Raw genomic sequence first — 23379 nt, 5'->3', positions numbered from 1 at the left:
CCGTTCAGTGACGACCCAAACCTTCAGATAAGGGTTACCTGTGGTGCTCCACTTCTCCTTTCTCAACAATGCGTCTAATATCTCCGGCTAAATCGCATTCCTCAGCCATCGTCACAATGGGACAACTGTTTGATGCTTAGTCTCTCCCTCTCTCGCCCATATCTCAGGTATTCCCCTTACTTAGGAACCCGAAGCTCCCAGACCTTTTTTAACTTTTGAGCTTAGAAGGAAAACAAAATATCGATTTTAGAAAAGAGAATATAAAATAAAAATGGGCGGCACTGCGTTTGAACAAAACCGTTTTCGAAAAGAAATTAAAAGTGGTTTATTTAAATTAGAAACTGCTACAGAAAGCTACATTGGTTAGCTATATTAAAACTGCTGTTGTGATGGTCGGTGCCTTAACAACTGAATCATTTACAGCAGTACGATTTCAACATCCTATAAGCAGTCAAATATTTTTGTTGGTGCGCTCTATGATTTCAAAACAAATTTGCCCCCCCAAAAAGAAACCTTTTTCCGGCGCAGGGGGATGAAGTCCAAAACAAAACATTGCATGATAGTCTTTAAGTAGTTCCATCTGTCCAGCCGCATTTCAGGCTAATAGCCTGTGGCGCATCAGTCCGTTCCCTTAACTCCCGCAACCTGACTCTGTCCTATTAAATCTCTCCACTCCTCCAAAAAAAGAGAAAAAACAAGTGAATGAGGAAAAGATCTTGAGCGGACCTGAGTCAAGTAAATTGTGATAGTGATGATGATGACGGCGGTGATGAAGCGCGAGCCCTAATTAAGGAGAAAAAAGGACCTCGGGCACTCAGTGATGTGGGAAAAAGAGCTCATCATTGTAGTGTATTTTTTTTTTTTAAAGACAGCTCGCTCTGTGAGCAGATGACTGCCGCTCACCTTGCCACGGGGTCTGCGTGAGATTGGTTCATTGTCAAGGATTTTTTTTTTTTTACCCATGATTCCATATGGTATGGAGTGGGCTACATGTTGCCCAACATGCCAGTGCAAATGTTTTCTCAATTAGGTGTCTTATCTCCGGTGAGTGCACTAGCATCAGATGAAGCTTGCTGACAGCGTAATGGCAGCTAAAACCTCGGAAGGCTCCATCAAATGGCAGCTCTGCTACGACATCTCGGCCAGGACTTGGTGGATGGTAAGTTGGCAGTGACTGAACCTTTTTTTCTTCTTCTTCTTCTTCTTCTTGTACCTTTTTTTTTTTTTAAGTAAAACTTCCCTCCATTTTTTTCCATGCAGAAATAACACACGTTCTATACGTTTAATTGAAACGCCGCTTTTCATTTTTATATCCAGCTGGTCGAAATTCGTTTATTTTTTTTTTTTTTTTGTAGTTTCGTTCCACTTAATAGCTCCTCTGTTGGTCCTGTCACATTCCTCGTCTTTGTTTGCTCTTTAATCTACTCCTCTTTATTTGTTAAAGATGTCAGATAACAACTGACTTGGTTTTTTTGGTTACATCCACATTGAAACAAATCTCTCATTCATTCACTAATTTCCTGCTGTCAGTCCATATCCACAAACGAGACGTCCCATGTGTGTGTGTGTTTTCCCCTTCCTTGAGTCTTCGGCTTCCACTTGACAGAAAAGTTTTGCGCAGGAGTCCAAAGAAGGAAAAAACTGGACAGAAAGGTCTCGCATCGGTTCTTTTAATCCCTTGTTTACACTGAGGTTTTGCGGTCCACGCGCGGTCGCTCTGTTCTCCGCTCCTCGGCTATGACACTCCGTCGCTGCAATTAAAGCATGGAGAGGAGACAAAAAAAAACAAAAAACCCTGAAGTGTTCTGGGACAAATCAGACTCTTGCCGGGGCAGATTAACTTGCTTGTTGTGGTCAGCGAGGCCAGACCACCTTTGACATATCTGCCGCTCCACCAGAAATGAGGAGAGGTGAAAGTGGGAGAGGGGAAAAAAAAAAGACTGGTTTGTAGATCGCCGCGAGATGAGGAGGGGTAGGGATTCACAATAGTCTATTGTGGCCGGCAGTTACAAATGAGCCGGGTACATGAAAGGCTTTTGGGTTCATTAGGCAATGATTCATTAGCCCGGCTTGAACTTAAACAGCATTATTGCCTTCATTATTATAATTGCTATTTTTTGAACATGGTGTTTTTTTTGTTTTGTTTTTTTGCACACACTTCTTATATACAATGTAGTTGTGTTGCACTGGGACAATAACTGTATTGTTTCCTAGTTAAAGGAGCATAAACGTCAGATGTCGGATTGTGTCCCCGGGTCACACAAGCTTGTCTCTCTGTGTGACTGCTGAGGAAGGTCGGTGAGAGAGGAACTGGTGTACTTGTCTTTTTTAACTGCCTTTATTTGAGCGCCCGGATTAGAGGAATAGAAATGTTTTATTCTGGTTCCGAGGGCTTTATGGGATTGGTGCCGTTTCTGTGCATGAAGTTGAGGGTGGTGATGTGTTTGAATTCTTCTCTGCGGTACACGCTGAGGCATTGTGGGAATGTGAGGACTTTTTCAAATCCATTTGAAGTTTTAAGATTGAAATACCTTCTCATATTTGAGTTTTTAAAAATCTAGATATATTTTGCTTATATGTTTGTGTGCATTTGATTTTTTTGTGTCGATCATAAATTGCAGTTTGTATAATATCGTATTTATTTGGATTGCAAAGGTAACAGAGCGAAGTATATTATATTAGAATAAATCTCAATATATTACACAGCCTTTTAAAACATGAATGCTGCTATTTGTATGATGTATATTAGAAAAGATCTATGTGTTTTCCTGTCTCTTTAAATAAAATGAGTTAATATTGTTCAAAAGATTTTAATCAAATTCTAAGTTTCAATAAAGGTTTTGTTTGAAATATTGTAAGTTGAAATATATGTTATATATTCATATTGCCATTAGTTATAGTAGCAATCAGGATCAGTAGATTTTGTATGCAGTTGTACCTGAATTATTATATTTTAAAACATAGATTAAAAGCTGATTTTAAATGCAAAAAATCTGTGCCGAAAAAGACTTTTGAAATGGTTTAAAATAGAATTTAATATTCAGTTTTCTTTTTTTGTGCTTACCATATGTTTTTCTTTTTAAAAGTCTTAAAAACTCGTAAACGTATCTCCTTCTCTTCTTATTCCTAATTACATTCGACATTTTGATCTGATTAAATAAATACTCCGCTTAGGAATTAATTTGTATTAGTTCACATGGTTGCTTTGTGTATTTGTAAAATAAAATACTTTATTTTTTTAATAACATAAACAGTATTCATTTTTTACAATTGTAGTGACCTTCCCAGCCCACCTTTTCTTCGAGTTTTTATTCAAATGCAATTTCACTTGTCATTTTTTAGTTTTTTAGTTCGTCGTCACAGTTGGATCGTCAGAACCTGTTTTGTTTTCATTGCCAGTTACTCGGAAAATCGACATCCTGACATCCTCACGTAAAAACAACCATCCGTATCCTTAATAAAGCTTATTTAATTGCCGGCATGCCTTTAGACATTGTTTAAAAATTACCTGCTGCAATTAACGCCGCTTGTTCTCCTGTAATGCTTGAGGTTTTGGGGTAAAGAGGTGGAGCAGATCAGGGCTGATGTCCACTCACCAGTGCACTAATGCTGCTATGACGGGATCCCTTACCACCCGAGGGGCTAATGGGATTTTACCCTCTGTACAATTGGCACTTCTCTAATCGGCTTGTAAGAGAGCAGACACCCCGAGAGGCACCGCATTTGAGGTTGAGAGTCGGAGGGAATAGGTTGAGGATATAAAATCATTATGTTCTCTGCTGTCAGGGTCCACTGGTGTACGCCGCCCGCAGCGCTAACGTCACAGATCAAATCAGGTTAAAAGAGAGACATAAACACTGTCAGATTGCATAAGCCCTCCGTGTTAATTCTTTTCACACATGCCGTTTAAACATATTCAGGGTAATTGCAACTTTTGAAGATTATAGCATAATTGGGTTGCACTTTATTTTACAGTACGTGTACTAACATGTACTTGTAGTGTTCTTACAGTGTATTTATCTAAGAAAGTTCTGGTAACACAAGGTAACTACATGGGGTAGGTTCAGGGTTAGTACCTAGTTATTACATAGTTATTGTAATTACTATAATAAGTACATAGTATGTACATGAGGAACAGGACTGTAAAATAAAGTGCTACCCATAATTGTGTGCAGCTTGTTAATAAAAGTCTTGAGTGTATGCAATGGAAATTCAATGATTCATGATTTTGCGATGATTTCTTTTATTGGATTTCTATTATTATAACTTTTTATAGGACACTTAAAGATGAGCTGTTAGGTTTGATTGCTTGTCCCTTTTATTTATCTATTAATCAATCAAATGAAACACTGATGAATCATTGAACATTTGTAATTAAAATTTTTTTTTTTTAATATGTAGTAATAGAAACGTTCTTCCGTTTCATACTGAATAATGATTCACCAGTGAAATCAGTTGAATTTCATATAGTTTATTAAAACAACTCACAGCTGGGGTTAATCGCATTGTAAAAATTTTTAGGCTTAAATAAAGTGGTTTTATTTTATTACACACACTTTGGCTTTAAAGCGCAAAGACCACATGACAAATCCGATCGCAAATCTATTGTGGCATTTTTGTTTTACACAGCGTCCCATTTTTGCCGCCTGTTGTCCGGGCAGTGTGTGTGTGTGTGTGTCATGTCGGAGTGGAAGATGTTTCTAATTTGGCCTCCACCGTGGACTGCAGAGAAATGATTAGAGTGGAGGAAATTGGAGGATTAGAGTTGTCTGCTTGAACTTCCTGAGCACTGCATGCTCTCTCAGCGTCTCCGCTCTGGGACGTCCAGGCCGGGCCCTGAAGCGAGGGAGCAGCTTCTCTATCGCACTCGCTCAGACCTCCAGAGCTGGGCTGGTGCTCAGGGCACACACTGAGAGGACAGCGGCTCTCAATCTGTTCATGAATGACTCACCACCCACCTGAAGGACTGGGAATTAATCTGTCAATGGGTGACAGAGCAGCACCTTTAAAAGAGCAAATTAGAGCTATTACATGTTTGTTCTTCTATTTCATATCTCCCTTTATATATATGCACACATACATACTGTGGTTTGTCTAGATGTTACTTTGAAGTCGTTTTGAACTTTTAGAGACATTCTGCTTGACTTAAGCAAAGTCTCTAATATCCGTTCACATGTTTAATGTCTTCTGTCGGAAATGTGCCTGAGGGTGTCTTTGCCTCTTTTGTAATGTGATGTATATCTGCTTCATGAGCCTAGTGTTTTATGTCCAGTTTCATGAGTTATCCTGTTTTCATCTTCTGATTATATTTCTGCCCCCCTCACACACACACACAAACACCTATTAAAACTGCCAGAAGCTGTGAAATGCGCGTTTGAATAAATGAATGCAGTGATGGGCGCTGAGAATATTGACAGGTGAATTTTAGCATTCTCTGAAGCTCGCACTTGGCACGCTGGCTGGATCGCTGGCGTCTCATCAAGAGATGCGAAGAAACGAGGATCAGATTTGGACGTGGCTCTGTGTCCAAAAAAAAAAAAAAAAGAGAGAGGAAAAAGAAAACAACAGAGGAAGTAAAGGAAGCTGAATTTGGAGTCGAGAACGCTTTGTGTCTTATCAAATATGCTGGACCGTTTTGCTGTGTTTTTAAAAAATAGGTGCTTCGTGTCAGTTTCTCACTGTTGCTCCTTTTTTTGAGTGACTTACTTTCTCATGCAAGATTGAGAAGAAATTACATAAATGATATTTCAATATTTTTACATGCCTTTAATATGCATTATACACATTATGCGTATTAAATGTATGATGTGCTTCATTTCTCCATTATAGTGACACGGACAGGTTGATGGCTGTTCCCAGTGGCCGGGTTGTCACTGTGACACCTACACCCTTGCCAAAGCCAAATGGTCTTTTCTAGGCATATACTGTAGAAGACAATTTAGCTCAACTGCCACAAAATAGTCCTTCCGCACATGTAAAGTGTCTGCGTGCGTCTATATTTGACCTGATGCTATCAAAGCGGTTTGTGAGACCGTTCGTCCCGTTGTCTGACTTCCACCTTCCCTGCCTCCCCCTCTTTCCGATCTAAGCTCGTCTCTGCGAGTCTGTGCTGTGGAATGAAAGGATCAATTGTGTGGAAGAGATGCGTGTGAAATCCCTGCTGTCTAGTGGGGGTTCTGGGTCGCTGTGTGAGCAAAAGGACCCCTTTCTATTCCTGGCATGGCTCTGTGTGGAACGCCACTCTCGGCGGGGCAGCCCCCCTCCCCGTCTCTGTTGCTCTTTCACCCAAGTCCCTCACTTTTCTCCCACTCTCTCGCTCTCTATCTGCCCCGCTCTCTTTCGCTCCCTAGAGATCCGTGGCTAGTGGCCAAGACAGCTGGGTCTTTGGGCCAGTCTGGTGCCTTCTTTCTTGTCTTGTTTAGGATAAAAAAGAGCAAAGATGCTCCGTTCAGAGACATTTTCCAGCGCAGATCTCCCTTTTAGTACTTTTTCCATAAACTTTACTTTTTACATGCTTGATGTAATGCTGTAGAAAGGCTGATATCAGCATATTTGAGGACTTTTTAAACCAGGTATGGTGTATTCATCTACCAATTATGGCCTCGACCAAACACTCTCATCTTTGCAGCTCGACGCACTTTTTTTTTTCTCTCCTCGTCTGTTTTCTTGTTCGCCAAGCCGCGATCATCAGTTTGTTTATAAAGTTTTCGCCGTCATGTCTCACTTGATACTCATCTTTCCGTGAACGCATGCGGCGGTTGTATAGATCTGTACCCAAGTATGCAGAATGCGTGTTTCTTGGGAGTTGTCTTTTTTTTTTTTTTTTTTCATGAAAAAAGACACAGATTCCAAAAACACCATCTGGTATTTGGAAGGGTATTTCTGCGTCTGTGCGTACGTGTGTGTGTGTTGGTGGGGTGGGAACTGATTTTTCCTCTTGGTCTCCAGCCACCCATCGTTTTGCTGCCAAAAAAAGGTGTAAGTCGCCAATTGAAGCGGGGAACATGGGTAATATTTGTGGGTGCAGGGCTTCACTGGTATCACTGGATCACGGCCAGAGCTATTATCCCTTCTAGTCTCCAACAGCACCACTGCACTCACCTGCTCCAAAATATTTGATCTCCAAACATTCGATTATTTGATTTATGAGCGTAGTTCATAGCCGCCGAGCCACACACCGTCCGCTGTGTAAGACTCAGTGCATGATGCTTACTTCCAGGACTAAACAGTCTTGAAATTGACTGAAATAAGTCAATATTTACCTGACATCACCATTTATGATACTGGCAATAATGATGTAAAGTATCTGGACACTCGCATTGCATTTGATCATTTCAAGTGGTATTTGCGAAGAAGTTTTCTCAGAACTATATCGGTTTCTTTCATCAGCTTAATAAAATGCATTGTGTCTTTTAGTGGATGTTTAAAAAAAAAAACTTGGACATGTTCCACTAATATTATTAATTTGTCAAGAATCTAAACCATATATCTGGGGTTTTATTTATTTTATTTTAATTACTTTTTTTTAGTCTTAAATTCTTTTTGGAAATGTTTTGCTTAAAGTGTCTGTACATTTACATTTATTTTCTTATTTTCAAGAAATACCTTTTGTTTTGATATTTTTATAGAATGCATGCAATTACATAATGTAAGCATCATTTAGATATAATATTATAATTCTTCGCATTCTCTGGTGTTTCATTTTAATACACTTTTTTTATTTACACTTTAAATGAAATTATTTCTTAACACATTTAATTTAGTTTCAATTAAAATGTCAATCATTTTTTAATTAATTTGCTAAATGCATGTACTTAATATATATTAATATATATTATTTTTCATTTATATTTTTATAAAAATATATGAACAATAATACGATATAAAAAGAAACAAAGCAGTGTCGGTGCTTATTCGGTTAATATTATTAATAATTATTTAAAGCAATAATATCTAGACATTTTAAATTGAAATACAAATTTCCATTTCTCATTTTGGCACGATGAGTTCAGTCTTCACATCTCACATAATGCTTGATTGTGTCATAGTGTTCTACAGAATTGGTACTTTCCTCTTATTAAAAGCCAGTAGAGTCCTCAAACTGTGGCAGAAATTATTATGTGGGCTTTTCCACTTGACCTTAAGACTCATGCATAAAACCATGAAATATGAACAGCATTTGTAGGGTGCACGGCTGGTTAAGCTGAGTGTAACACAATGCCAGTGTGTGAGAGCGTAAGATGTGGATGCTTGTAGCGAAATTCAGCCTATAACTGCATTTGTTTTTCTTTTTAGTAGTGTAATGTCCCACATGTGTCCTACTTTAATTAGGACATGTTAGAAGAGTTTTAAACTCGCATCTGTCTGATTTTACTATCAATCAGATGAGTGGATGATTACTGAAAATCAAATCTAGATCGCAACATAATTCATTAAAATTCATCTGAATGGATTAGGTGAGATTACTGTCCAGCAAACGGTCAGATATGAGTGTGTTTGTTGGGTGACGATGCTGATGGACATACAGGACATACAGAGGACAGAGAGTGTGTCTGCATGTGTGACAGATGTCACTGAAATCAGGAGATTACATATGATAAGACCACCTCTGTGGAACACTTCTTGCTGCCAGATAATGAGAAAATTGGCCTACTTTAATAAAGTCAGAGATATGCCACTTGCACATAGTCTACCTGTCCAACCACTGTCCCCCGGATTGAATTGGAGGTTGCAAAAGCTACAAAGACATCCCCTTCATTTGCATATTTTTTTACATTTATTTATTTGCATTGCGTTTTATTTTATAGGTTACATTTCAGTTAAAAGTGAATATAGCAATAATGATATATACCATGTTGCTTGCATTTGTATTGTTTTTAGACATTCAGCTTTGCACTGTGCTTAATAACATCCCTAAAATTTGGAAATAATGCACAGTGTCTCATAGTTCATTGGTTTCTAATGGTGGAGGTGTGTTATTTGCAGTCTGCATGTTGTGTTCTGTTCCGCCCATCTAATTAAATTGATTCAGAGCTGTGCTTTCCAAGCAGAGAGGCCCCATTACTTATGTCTGCCCGGTGCAGGGCACCTCATGACCCCCCTGAGCCTGTCGCCCGTGTTACACATGCTGCCAACAGGGGGTGCAGCTGAACCCGTGACTCTGGGGAGGCTTAACAGCTGCTGGGGGCATCTCTGGGGGCCAGCATCCCTCCTACAGGAATCAAGAGTCTCATTTAGTTGCTAAAGCAAGTAGAGGATCACCAAAAGCGATATCCACATGGGTGATCCCATACGACACGCTGCATTCCTGCCTGGATCTCTCGCTCTCTCCCTCTCTCTGGGCAGATTAAAGTGGGAGCCAGCTGGAGCCAGGGGACAAGGTGACCCCTGGCAAAGCCGCCAGCACATCTGTAGCCCTGATGCATCCAGGAACTCTGTCGACCCCTCCGTGGCCCAGGGATGCTGTCTGGAAAGGGCCACGCTGGAAGCTGGAATATGCTTCAGTTCTGGTGCTCGTAAGTGCAGCATTTGGACTAGACCTGGATGGACTTTTCTGAGATATAAACAGAGTTTTAGATGGCCAGGAGTGGCATTATAAAACGTTCATGTCGTGTTTTATAGTAAAGTGAGGCGCAAACAAAGGTTCCCATCTGGGCTCAAAAACAAATCCACACCGATTATCTCCTTTTCTTCAACTGGCAAGGTTTGTAGCTTGAACATTTGTAGAATTTAGTGGGTCCGCCTTTAAAAAGTCGAATGGGTAAAGCAGCAGTGTAGACTGGACAGCGATCGGACTCTTGGGTGGCAGCCAGACCCTTCACCACGGAGTCGAAATGTTGCGGTGTGGTCGGGAGAAGGTGAGGGCGGTGCCTTCCTAAGTGGAGACATCCTCTTGCAATCAGTTCGCCAAGCTGGAATCCTCCTCCAAATCCAAGCCATCCGCTGGCACACTCAGGTCCCATTTAACTCTAATTGTTTCCATCTTCCCGTGTCTAAATGTGCTTCCCCTGACAAAGATCCTCTTCTTTTGCTCCCATACTCATTGACTTGGAATATTTTACCTATAGCCAGGGCCGCAGTTAGCAATTCTTGGGCCTGGTACAAAACATTAATCACTTCCCTACTGGTGTGACTGTTCAGTCTGCATCACAATCACTTTCTTGCCCCCCCTCGAGCCAGGGGCACGAGGCAAAGGTTTGTTAGTACTACCTGTGGCTCTTGATCAGTGTGTACTGTTAGCACTGTAAATAATATTTTAGTTTGTTTCATTAGAACTCATCCGTTTCAGCTGCATGTTTTACACTTTGCTGCAGTTTCTTTTCATCCCACTATGATGGGGTGAAATACCCTTTGTTGAGACATCATTTCTTTACCCTGGTGTTAAACGTGTGCGGAGCAGGTGATGGCACAGGTGCGCCCCTGTCGAGCGGTTGAAATCGGAGCTATCTGTGGGAGACTGGCCCTGATGGTCACATTAATGAACCAGATTAGGTGTCCCGACAGAGAGTGGCCTTTCGGTCCGGACCAGATATTTTCAACCAGTATCTAAACTCCGCATTACACTGACTTGTGCTAACATAAGGAGAAATGTTTTGTGAAGCTTCGTCTGACCTGCGTCCAGTCCAGCTGGAGATCTCTTGCTTGTGTGTCAGGTTGCTCTGGGCCTTGTCATCTTGTAAATATGAATGTTTCATGCTGAGACATTTGGTACCCCCTACTGGTGCATAAGTGAACTTTGCCCGCTGTGCATACAGTATGAGAATCAGTTTCCTAAAACTTCTGAAGAGGATATTGTTTATCTTTTTTCTTCTTCTTCTTTTTTTCAAGTTTAATTGTCATGCATGTGTATGTCTAAGCCCCTTATCCTTTAGGATAGTGGCATCATTATTACCTGAGCTTTCCTTGGCATGGCTTCTCTCCCAAATTGCGGAGTTTTGCCACCGAAACCTTTGCCAGATGGCGTCTCCATTGGCTGATTTCCTCTTCTCCTCTCCCCCTTGCTCAATGTGGTGTCAGGTAGACACTGTAAAAGAGGTGCAGGGGGATAGCTTTTCACCTGCTCCTTCGGTAGGACCCCTGCTGAGAGCAAGCTGTTCACCCAGTGCCCTCCTTCAAAAGGCACCGGCGCACAGACACACCTGTCCTCCTCTTGTTCCTCTCCCTGTTTCCACATTTAAGGTACATGGACACATAATATTGAATGTTGTTTTGATAGACTATATAATATATGTGACCCTGGACCACAAAACCAGTAATAAGGGTCAATTCTATGAAAATGTAGATTTATACTGTACATCATCTAAAATCTGAATAAATAAGCTTAAGTGTGGTTTGGTAGGATATGACAATATTTGGCCGAGATGCAACTATTTGAAAATCTGGAATCTGAGTGTGAACCAAAAAAAAAAAAATTTAATATTAAGAAAACCGCCTTTTAAAGTTGTCCAAATAAATTCTTAGCAATGCATATTACTGATCAAAAATTAAGTTTGAATATATTTATGGTAGGACATTTACAAAATATCTTCTTGGAACATAATCTTTACTTAATATCCTAATTATTTTTGGGATAAAAGAAAAATGTATCGTTTTGACCCATACAATGCATTTTTGGCTATTGCTACAAATATACCCCGGCGACTTAAGATTGATTTCACATATTATTTGCAAACCGAATCAGCATATTAAAATGATTTTTGAAGAATCGTGTAACACGTGTAACACTGAAGACTGGAGTAATGATGCTTAAAATTCAGCTTTGTCACCACAATAATTAATCGCATTTAAAATATATTAAAATAGAATAATATTTGAATGGTTTCATGTCTCACTTGTGTTTTTCCGTCTTTTTTTTTGTGTGTGTGGAAATTTCTGGTTCACTTCACCTTTCGACTTCTGGTTTGGACGGACATGAGTGTGAGTAAACAATGGCAGATTTTGGGGTGAACTGCTTTTTAAGGTCTGGTTTTTGGGAAGGTAATAACACTTTTGCAGTGCTCCAGCACTGATTTGTTGGCTGCTGTCTAAGGTGCACCTGGAGAACGTACAGTACGCCTGGAAGATCTCTTCAGAGAGTGGATGTTTAGGATTGAGCAGGGTAACATGTTCACGTGCGGGACTATAAGAGAGAAAGGAGGGGAGCCAGTCGTTGTTTAATATCTTTACAGGACTGTAGCTAATAAAACTAAACTGGACCTGAGGGTTAGCGGCTGAACTTCCTGTAGCGGTTGTATTTATTTATTCGGAGGGTCCGTTTCAGGTCCCTCGAGCAGCCAGTAAACAAAGAGCTTTCCTCTGCTCCAGATTGCCTATTTTATTCGTATTTATTTATGATTGCCCTGAAACCACTTTAAGTTGCAACTTGATAGCTCCTAGCTTGTGAAAACGCCGGTTTCATCGAGATCCCTCCCAAAAAAGACTAGCATGTCCTTTATTACTTTTGCGGTCTTTTAATTCCGGCCCCTGGCCACTCATGCAAATAAATACCTTTCTTCTTAAACATACATCGGGTAATTCATCTATCCCATCTGCTTTGGCGCTCCGCATCACTTCCGTGGCACATACGTTTCCCGAAACTGATTTGGCCTGCGTTGCGTCGATGACTCGTCTCGGACACCACGAAGAAAACTGGAAATTAATCATTTGAGCCGAATTCAGTTTACAAATAAACACATGCTTTCCTAGTTTTTACATGTGCCGCAAAAAGACGTCATTATTTACATTACACGAAGGAAAATACTTCTAAAGCTATTTTGAAATCTCTATCGCAGATGAAAGGTCATTCGGCGTGTTTCCAAAATATGCCATTGTTTTCCTGTTGTTGCGAGCAGACGACGCATCTGTGATCTTCGCGCGGCTCTTGAGGAGCGCCAGGTTTCGCAGACAGTTGTTGCTGGCTGCTGGAACATCTGGACGTCCAAATGAGGATTTGTCTTTATTCCCATCGGTAATGGTACAGTTGTAACATTTAAAGGAATGGTTGTTTTTGGAACCTTATTTAACCCTGAGACAGTGTTTGGGAACTTGCTTCGGGGCTGAACATTCCCTGAAACATGATCGAGATGCGTGAAAAAGATTGTTCAGGGAAAAGGATCGTTAACTCTATCCTTCCTGGCGCATTATTTAATTTGTGCGGTTTCAAACGCTTCTACAGATGATTCATATAGCTTTTGCTAGATATAAGTATTAGTAATAAATGTTATACGTGTTGTGTCTCTTGTAAAAGCTATAGGTGGGAGCATATTCAGTAGCCTTAGGAAACGCTGTTGAACAGTTTCAGAAAATAACATGGAAATAAAAGGGCTTGCAGGAGGCCTGGAACCTGCTTATGACTGATTTTGCCAGGCTGACAGATGGTGCTGGAGCTGAAGTCAGATGTGCCACATCCTTCACCGGTTCCCTGGCCCTGTCATAACTCCTCCAGCAATACACTTGGCCTCTTTTGCCTGCCCCTTAAAATGCGACCATGGACGCCATATTCGGCGTCGCATTTTCTTCCCCTTTCGTCTTTGTTTATAAGAGGACGTAATGCTGTCTTATTGGGAATCGACAGCAATGCAGACGGACATGTCTTTTCGCTTGGCATCGGCCTCTGGATTCAGGCGGTTTTGTGTTTTCTTTCGTCTGCTGCCTTCAGGGTTGAGCTCGGTTCATCATCCATCGAGAGCAGGAGTACGTTTGGCAAGAGACGGAGGAACCAGAGGGAGGAGGAGGTCTGCTAAAACAGGACCCGAGCCATGTGCTTTTCATTAACTTGCGCGGAAATAAGTGCTGACCCACTCCTTCGAGAGGGCACATCCATTTAATTCTGCAGTGGAGAAAATTCGATACAGAGCGCGCTCAGGTAGCAGACAGAGCTAGAGATGGACCGCATGTGTGTATGGCGAACGGGTCGAATGCACACGCGGTGCGTCAGCTTTATCGAAAGCGAAGCTGAAAACTAAACACTTCCTTCAGAATTCCTCTCTAATTTGTCCAAGTTCTGTGTGGTCTGCCGGGACCGTCACCTTCGAGGTTAGATCCTCGTGTTATTTCGCCGTCATACTTCTCTCCTGCCGCATACAGTGAAGCTCACACTACGTTTTTAGCAGGTTGTGTGTCATTAATCCATAAATCAGTTATAAAACTGCTGCTGAATCACTAAAGATACATGTTTCCAGTTGACAAAAAAATTATATTTCATATAAACCATGTTTTGCACCTGGGGGGTCACTGAACTTGAGATATGAGGACATCCGTCCCTCACAGCCTCTTAAAAACAGTATGAATTCATTTTATTATGTAATATTTTCTTTATATAATTAGTTACTTTAGAATTGTTTTTTTATTAATTCGTTTTTAATGTATTTATAATATATTTAGTATTAAATGTAATATTTCGAGCAGACAGCACTTATTTAGATAAGCATCTATCCACAGTCTCAGCTAAATTGTTGAATAATTGATTTCTTTGTTTGTTTGATGGTTTATTTACTTCATGAATATTATTATATTTTAATACGATCATTAAACATTTTTAATTATATAATATATTAACTATAATGTTCCTACATTTAAATTATATATTTAATTAATTTATTTATTTTTGCATTTTACAATAGATCATATTTTGGCGTCAGTTAACCTAGACTTTACATCCTCATTTTCATTCATTATTATTTAATTTTTAGAATTATTTTAATTTCTATTTAATTGACTATTTTGTATATCTACAATAATGTATATTTAATGTTGTTAAATAGTAGGATATATTAATATATAATAATTTGTATATTTGTCTATTCAATAGTTTGTCAAAGCAAACATTTATTTAGATCTAAATGTGTCTTCCCAGTATGTCTGCAGCCGCTTAGCTTCTCCTGCAGATGCTTTGATACAATATTTAAGCTCTTGCTGGACTCATACCAAAGAAGAGTATGAAAACGTCGACTAAGACTGGTATGAGACTGAAGCTGTGTTGATTTCTCGATGTGGAGACCGACTTGCCCTGTTGTGAAGTAAATGATGTTGTCCCAGTTCTCCACCTGTATCTTCATCCAGAGCCGAAGTCTTTGTAGGTTATTACATCATTCTCCTGCATTAAAGAGTCACTTCATTCATTTACCTGCCCATCCACCTCTGCTCTCCAGGAGGCTTCAGAAGACAATAAAACGTGATGTGGATAAACTTATAGGTACAAGTCACATATAGCTTCTGCCTTGACTAATATCTCATAGTGCAACATTTACAGTAAGGTAAACGTATGTAGTTTCTTGTGTGGAATGTCTGGGAATTAAAAGCTATGTAAAGAGAAGGCAAAGGAAGCACATATACTGTGTTTGAACATTAAACTGGAATTCCTCCTTATATTAACACATCTGTTCTCAGAACATAGAGCTTCTGCGTTCAAAGCGGTTGCTGGGAGTTTAATCTATGGGATTTATTCTAGAAGCCATGCAATCCTGGCTTGACCTAAGGAATAGATTGAAGGAGAACCAGAAAATGCAGAGAGAGAAAGCAAGTTCAAATTATTTGTCATTGTTTAATATTGATAATTAATAATTATAATTATATATATATATATATATATATATATATATATATATATATATATATATATATATATATATATATATATATATATATATATTCTTTTTTTTTCTTGCATAATTAATTTGCAGGCCTTAAGAAAATGTTATAGTCAAATTCAATTACACAATTTTAATGCAATTACCATGATTGACCAATAGAGGGAGACATTGCTCTAAAACAGAAGTCAAAGCAATCTCCCGCAACTTCATGGTTCCACATACATATCCAACTAAAATAATAAATAACATTTATACATGATTGTAATTATAAGTGTATGTCTTTGTTTTAATTTATATTAACTATTACATATGATAAGATGTACTTATAAAATGAATGAACTGTAGAATTGTAATAATTGTTCAAGCTTTTTTTCTGCTACCATTGTGCTTACTGGAGGCCTTTTGTTGTTGTTGTTGTTGTTGTTGTTGTTGATCTGGTCGAATAAGAGATCAATATATCTCATCAGCCATAGCATAAAAATATAGGTGATATATACTGATAATATGATCTCCAATATTATGAATTCAAGTCATTTTATTTACTTATTAAAATGCTTAATTATGTATATGAATTTTGCATGCTTAAAATAATGTATTTAAAAAAAATTCTGTGTGTGTATAGGTGTGTGTGTGTATATATATATATATATATATATATATATATATATACACAGTATATAAACACACACACATATACACACAATACTCTATGTGATCAGTGTATGTGATGCATATAATAATCCCAGCTCAAAAAAACATTTTTTTCAATCAATCACAAATAAAGGCTTCAATTGTGAACACACCCACACACCCACACACCCAATATTAATATAATATTTCTATATTTTATTCTTTAGGTCACATAAAGAAGGTTCAGTGTATTTTCACCCTCGATCCTCAAACTCAATGTTTTAAATGCTGCTGTTTTTCCCTCCCATCTGAGATCACCAGAACAACAGCCCTGTCCTTTTCCACCCATTTCCTTCTCTCACCGCATTAATACATCACAGTATGAACCACACATATCAAAAGAAAGAAACCCCTCTCCTCCAGTAAACAGAGATAGACAGATCCACACGGCAAATGAAGACATTACACACATAGCTGCCAAAAGCTGATTTCACGTTTCTCTTTTTTCAGTGGGATATTGCCAGTGTGGGTTTGATAGAAGCACATGTTGTGGGAAGATAGTGAAGCCGTAACAAAGGCGGCCTTCAGTGGAAGCAAGCAGCGGTGGTTCCCTCGGCAGGACCGGGGCCGGGGCCCTCTTCCTCCCTGGCACTGTCGTCATGATTTAGTCACACCGCAGGAGAGGCCCTGTCTGTCGCAGATGGGCACAATAGACCTGGCACTGCCACACACCTCTCATCGTACACACAAGAAAGCCTAATGATCGCGCATCAGCTGCGTCACTCTCGAAAACCATTGACTGCGGAGTCTTTTCATGCGCCTTATCGAAATGACAAATGGCACTTCGTTGGCGCGCGGCCTGTCTGAGTTGAAAGTTAGGTCATTCCCGCGTCATTTTTTCCTCTTTTGGTACTTTTACTAGAATTATATCATTGAAAAAATGATCGAAAAGAGAGGTCAGTTTTCAGCTGACGTAAACCGTGTCTGCTCTGTGATCAACAGTCTATTTGTATTGAATCGTCTTCAGTGGTGTGATAAGGGAACTCATCCTTGTAGTTCATTTTCATCTCCGTCACCTGCCGGTTCCTGCATGCTGAGAGCTGGCCGTGTGTTTTTTTGGGAGAGGGACTTGTTTCCATATCCAGCTGTGTGCTCCGAGCTCAAAATCGTTCCCTTTCCAGTTTTCTTTTTTTGTTTCTCTCCTCCAGCCAGGAACAGCTGTCAGGTGTCTCGTAGTGTTTTTTAAAGTGTTTAGGGTGGGTAGGTTGCTTCGCACATCTGTTTGTCTGTTTGTGTGTGTGTGCCTCATGCCTTTGCATTCTCACCGTGACTCTCTCCATTGATGTCTGGGTCTTTATGCGCACGTATCTGTGCTGAATGAACGCACGTATGCGATGAACAGTGAGCATGGGGTCTGGTGTGCTCCTGGCGGTCTGCGCCGCGATCAAACAGAAGGAATGAGGAGGAGGAGGGTGAAAACGTGTTATATATACCCAGCATATGCCTGGCTATTGCAACAGCTTGCATATGGACCGTACTTGCCTGGAGGCTTGTTTTTAAGAAAGATTCCCTGTGAGTTCTGGACATCGGCGCACATGTGTGGCATGAGTTCTTAAAACTGATTTTTTTTGGGATTCCCACATATTCAGTTCAGGGATGAACAGATTTTTCCCCCGATTTTTTTGTTATGGCTGATAATGTCGATATTATTAACTTCTGTTTTTATTTAATTCTGTATGACCATTTTATTTAATTCGAAAAAGAATTATACATCTTTATAAGAAATTTTGCATGCCTGTTTAAAGTACCTCAAAACAATAAAACAGATTTCCATATGAAAAAAAAAGATATTTAAAAAAAAAGTTATTAATATTGATGTTAAATATAGACATTTTAATGTTCTGTGTACAATTCATGGCCTGGAAATACTTTTAAATTAATTAAAATAAAAAATAAAATATTTTAATTTAAATTAGTTATGGAAAGTCATTCAATTATATATTGAATATATATTTTATTATGCACAGCTATCAAATATTTAATCAGCTAGAAATTTATCTGTGTGAGTGCAATCTCTGTAAACTATTAATTTATTTTTATAATCTAATAATAAAATTTGTCATAGATTTCCGATAGTTCATAGTAAATATATATATATATATATATATATATATATATATATATATATATATATATATATATATATATACAAGTATATTTTTATTATTCTCAACTAAAATACACTAAAGTTTAAGATTTGTTGTTGTTTTCTCAATATTTTTGAACATGATCAGTGTTGAAAACAATATTTTTTGTTTTTGTTGTTTTTCAGGGTTCTTTGATGAATATAAAGATCAGAAGAACGTTATTTATTTTAAATAGAATTCTTTCTAACATTTTAAATGTCTTCAGTTCACTATTATTGTTATTCATTTAATCTTTCTGACACTACTATAGTGTATAATTCACAAGAAATTGCCCTTTTTGAGTAGATTAAATGATAATAATAATAACTATTAAAAAAAAAAACATTTTTAAGTTTTGAAAAATTTATTTGTCAAATGTTGCAGCAACCTTGATGAGCATTTAGTACTGTTAAGTTTACTGATTAAATTCATAAAAATGAATCCTTACAACATTTGCTTCTAATTCTGACCTTATCTGCTAGCAAAAATAAGGACATTTTATTAATATTGATAATAATTAATCATAAACCCTGTGCGTTTTTTATTTTTTTAACAGAAGATGATTGCACACACACACACACACACACACACAGTCATTGCCTTACTCTTCGTAACTCCTCGTGTGTGTGTTTCCTGTCTCCTCACACCATCGTAAGGCCCATCTGTCTCCTTTCACTCCTCTTTATTCTCTCGTCTTATCAAGGCCTCTGTCTGCAGCGCACCGCACTCATTAGGACCGGCGTAAGCACCACTCTTCATTAATCTACGCCCAATCTGTCTGAGTGAAAACAGGCCTTTAAACATCACATCACTCCTATTGTTCACAGTATTTGTGGCGCTTGGAAAAGAACTCACTTTATTTATCGAACAACACACAGCGAATGTGAGCGGAGTCATGCCTGTAAGCTTTGTGTTTGTGAATGAGGAGAGAGTGCACATCCTTCTCTCGTGTGTGTGTGTGTGTGTGTGTGTGTGTGAGGGGGGTGATACTGTGAGCCAATCCTGGCTGTTTTCCAGCGCTGGCATCTCAGTGGCAGCAGGTGGAGCCCACTGCTTCCAAACCAGCACCAGCACCAGCACCAGCACCAGCAATCCTCCCCCACCCGTCTCACGCTTACAAACACAAACACACACCGCAGCGCCCTGGACGCATTCTCTCAATGCTGATTAAACTCTAAAATACTGACTCTGAAGTCGTACAGGTCAAAATATGTAGAAAACTGGTTTATTTGAATGATTTGTGAAATGTTAAAGGAACATTCTTAGTTCAGGGCAAGTTAAGCTCAGTTGACCGCATTTATGGAATGCAGTCTTGTTATCAGCTAAAACGATTAGAAATCTAAAATCATTACAAAGGTAAATGAGAAATAAAGTGATAATATGAAAAATTGAATTTAAGAGCTTAAATGACAATTAGAAACTCCAGTAGTGAAATTATTAAAACTAAAACTGAATTAAAAATAAAGCTAAGCTAATAATAAGAATAAGTACAAATTGATAGCCTGAATGTACTGTAAGTTGCTTTGGATAAAAGCGTCTGCTTTTTTTTAAAATAAATATTAATATTAAAAATGTAAATTAAAGCAAATGGCAATAGTACATATAAAAAAAAATTAACACTAAAATTAAAATGAAAACTGAACATAAAAATGAAAATTCTAAATGATAATAAACAGTATAGTAGTATATAAATAATACCAAAATAACACTGGTGACAATGTTAATAACTACAAAAAAAGTTATTCCGTCCCTTAAAAAAAAAAAAAAACAAAAAAAAAAACTAGAGGTTACACTGTAAAAAAAAAAAAAAAGTCAATTTCACAAAAAATTGCAGAAATAGCTCTGCTATTTATATTCAGCTACACTGAATTAAACATGGCATTTTGAAGTGAAAATCTGAAATAGTATTTTCTTTTAGAATCTGTTTTATTTACTATGAAATATCTTTGTTTTTAGGCATTTGAGGGACTTTCAACCTTTTTTTTAAAGCAGGGGTTAAAATCTGAAATCTGAATCTTATTTTATAAAACTACTTTGTGCATTGATTCTTCTCTTAAAACGTATGTACAGTCTTAGTTGTAAAGCTGTTTTAAATCACTGTTTTTACAGTCATTCTAGGCTTAAATCATCTTAACATAAATTGTTTGCATCTTGTGGATATACATACATATTCATCCCATTTACTTTCATTGTAGTGCATCAACACCATGAACCAAAATGTTAGAAAGTACAGTATTTCTATTTTATTCTATAATCATGCAAACAACTCAGTGTTTATTATAAGTGTCTCTATAACCCATTATAATCAGATAATCGTTCTTGGAGATGCATTAACTACTGAACCTGGAATATACCGCTGGTATTTCATACATGTTTTCCTCCTCCGATTAAAAGTCACCTGTCGTTTCTCAAGCATGCAAACTCTTGAGTGTATTAAAGCTTCGGCCTATTTAAAAGCACAATAGAGGTAGAGTAAGGAGATCCTCTGTTGTGTTTCTTGTTGTTTATTCATAAGGCCCGGCTTGGCAAAGCCCCGAAGGCAAGCTGCTGTGGCTCTGGATAATGTTATTACCCTCCGGCTGCCTAAAGCAGAACTCTAACCACACAATCCCCTCATCAGCCCCCATCCCTCAAAACCCCTGCCCCTCGATGCCGACGCTCCAGGTGTGTCCCGTTTGAGCGTGGGACTCCTGAGCTTGAGTGGTATTTACATTTCGAGCAGGCAGAAGGCCACCTGGATAGAACAGCGTTTATTATTCCCAAACACGCATCTTTAAATCAGCCTCATTTGGCCGAACAAAGAGCGAAGTGTGCACGGCACGTCACCTCGGTTTAAATAAACGAGAAGAACGTGTCTTAATTTCCAGCTTTCCTTTATTGCAGTGCATGTGATATTTTACAACACTGACGGACAAAGCACTCATGCTGAACTGAAGGGAGCTCAGCATTACAACCTCTCAGTCTGGAAATCAAAGGGGCTTCTGTACAGAAAGATCACCCTCTTGTGGCTTTTAATGGAATGCAGGGAAAAAAGGTGAATTTGGTTACACATCTCCAGTTCACTCGGGACTCCAGGTCTTTCAGACTGAAGCCAAACATTACCTGTCATCAGCTTCTCATTACTAAAATACAGCATTAGTGAAACAAGTCGTTGGACTGATGGAATGGTTTGAACAGGGCTTAACCAAAAGATTGACCATTTGCATTGTATGTACAGAATAATACAGTAGTTATATAACAGTTATCTGTAATTATTATTACTGACATTTTCCACAGTTTGCATAATAGGGCTATGTGTGTTTTTTTAATGCAAATAAATAGTTTGCATATAAACACTTAATGCACACTTAGTCCTATCATGCAAACTATTTATGATTCTCCAAACAAGAATTTAACCTTTTTACCATTTAAAACATGCATAAGCAGAGCATTTGATATCTTAAATTACAGATCCGTTTAAAATTGCGTCTGAAAAGGTAAGAATGGCTTATTTTTATTACTTATTTCATCTTTTTTGAAGTATACAGTAAGACGTGTGGTGTCGTTTCAGATTGCAGCCTCTAGGTGGAGTCTCTACCTATGTTTGATGGATGACTGGTTAGAATGAGGAAAGACTTCGGGCTAAATTAATGAATTATGATGAGCATTGAGTCGATTATAATTTATAAATAATCATTTATATTCTAAATGATATCAATAATTACAATAACAGCTAATAATGAAGTCCTTAATTAGATGTATGACACTATTACCATAACACAGTGTTTCGGGATTTTATGCATGAGGTAATACGTTTATTAGTCTTTACTGTAATAATAAAAATAATTATCGTTTAATAATATTATTATTACGTTGTACGATAAGTACTTATTTTTTACTTCAATTTTAAGTAACATTCTCACATTTGGGTGTAAAAGGCTGAAGCACTACTTTAATTTTATTTTATCTGATATTTTAATGAGTTCTGCAAAACATTAGATGTTATATATTTTCACTCACCTTTTCAAAAACCTGAACTAAAAAGCATTTTTCTTTCTTTCTCATTATATGGTTTTTAATTAGTCATTAGACACGAGAACAGTGAAAGCGGGCATTTTTTCCACATCAGAATGATTGAACTTTGTACGAACATGTATGTGTGTTTTTTTTTTTTTATGAGTATGATTATGAGCATTTTACAATTAATTTTCAACTGACGCGTCGTGCATAAAGAGAGTGGGTGGATTTGACAAGGATGCCTTTATGCAAACTACATTTATTTAAATATCAATATATCAATATGTCAATATTTCGAGTTGCTGCTTTAATTTATTTGCATCTAAATTAGGATACGTGCTTTATCTTGAGATTCTATGTTTCCAAAAGCACTATTTACACTCTTCCAATGCTTTTAAAGAGAAGTTTTTCTGACACTTAAGTATTATATTTTAAAATGTCGTTTTTTCCCGTTTATTCTTAAAGTAGCCTTAAATGGAAATTGTCATTCATGCGAAGTTATAAGTGCTAAAGAAATCATCTGTATCACACTTTGTCAAGTTCAAGTCAGCTGCCTGTTGAAGTGATTTATAAAAAGAAATGGTTGCTTAATTGTTATTTTTGTTGGGTCCACTTAACAACATTAACCAAATGGATAACTTGTCAAATTTTTTTTTTTTTACTTCTTACACACTAAGATTTTAGTCACATTAAGGGTAGTTTTTCATTAGATGGCGATGTTCATTGAAACTTCCGCGCGCACTTTTTTCCCCTCCACACACACACACACACACACTAATAGATTTACACGAGAGGACTCGTCTGGCAGCGCTAAAGCCCGAACGGATTCTCAAATAAAACCTTGCAGATGTAGCCTATTCAGGTTTTTTTTTTCCATTTCTTTATTCTGTGCTAATAATGAATAAATAGATTTGTACTCACGTGCACCACACAAGTTAGGAAGAAACTCTATCCAAGTGGGTTAAGTAGCCTACCTTACCTGATTTGACTTTTGCCAC

The 23379-nt window shown here is 38.0% G+C and overlaps 1 protein-coding gene across 2 annotated transcripts in view; it reads left to right on the top strand.

Moving 5' to 3' along the window:
- Positions 1-266: 266 nt before the first annotated feature.
- LOC113064866 (nuclear factor 1 A-type) overlaps positions 267-23379 on the top strand; it is a 142877-nt gene continuing 119764 nt past the window's right edge. Inside the window, exon 1 of one of the 2 annotated variants that reach the window (XM_026235839.1) lies at positions 267-1159. In XM_026235839.1, the coding sequence (XP_026091624.1) occupies positions 1064-1159 (96 nt within the window). In that variant the 5' untranslated portion in view covers positions 267-1063. The remainder of the gene's footprint in view (positions 1160-23379) is intronic. The other variant, XM_026235842.1, reaches the window with a different exon arrangement.

This window comes from Carassius auratus, chromosome 47, assembly GCF_003368295.1.
Source record: "Carassius auratus strain Wakin chromosome 47, ASM336829v1, whole genome shotgun sequence".
Lineage (NCBI taxonomy): Eukaryota > Metazoa > Chordata > Actinopteri > Cypriniformes > Cyprinidae > Carassius > Carassius auratus.
The sequence above is the reverse complement of the archived record's forward strand: the minus strand, read 5'-3'. Positions and strand labels throughout refer to the sequence as shown.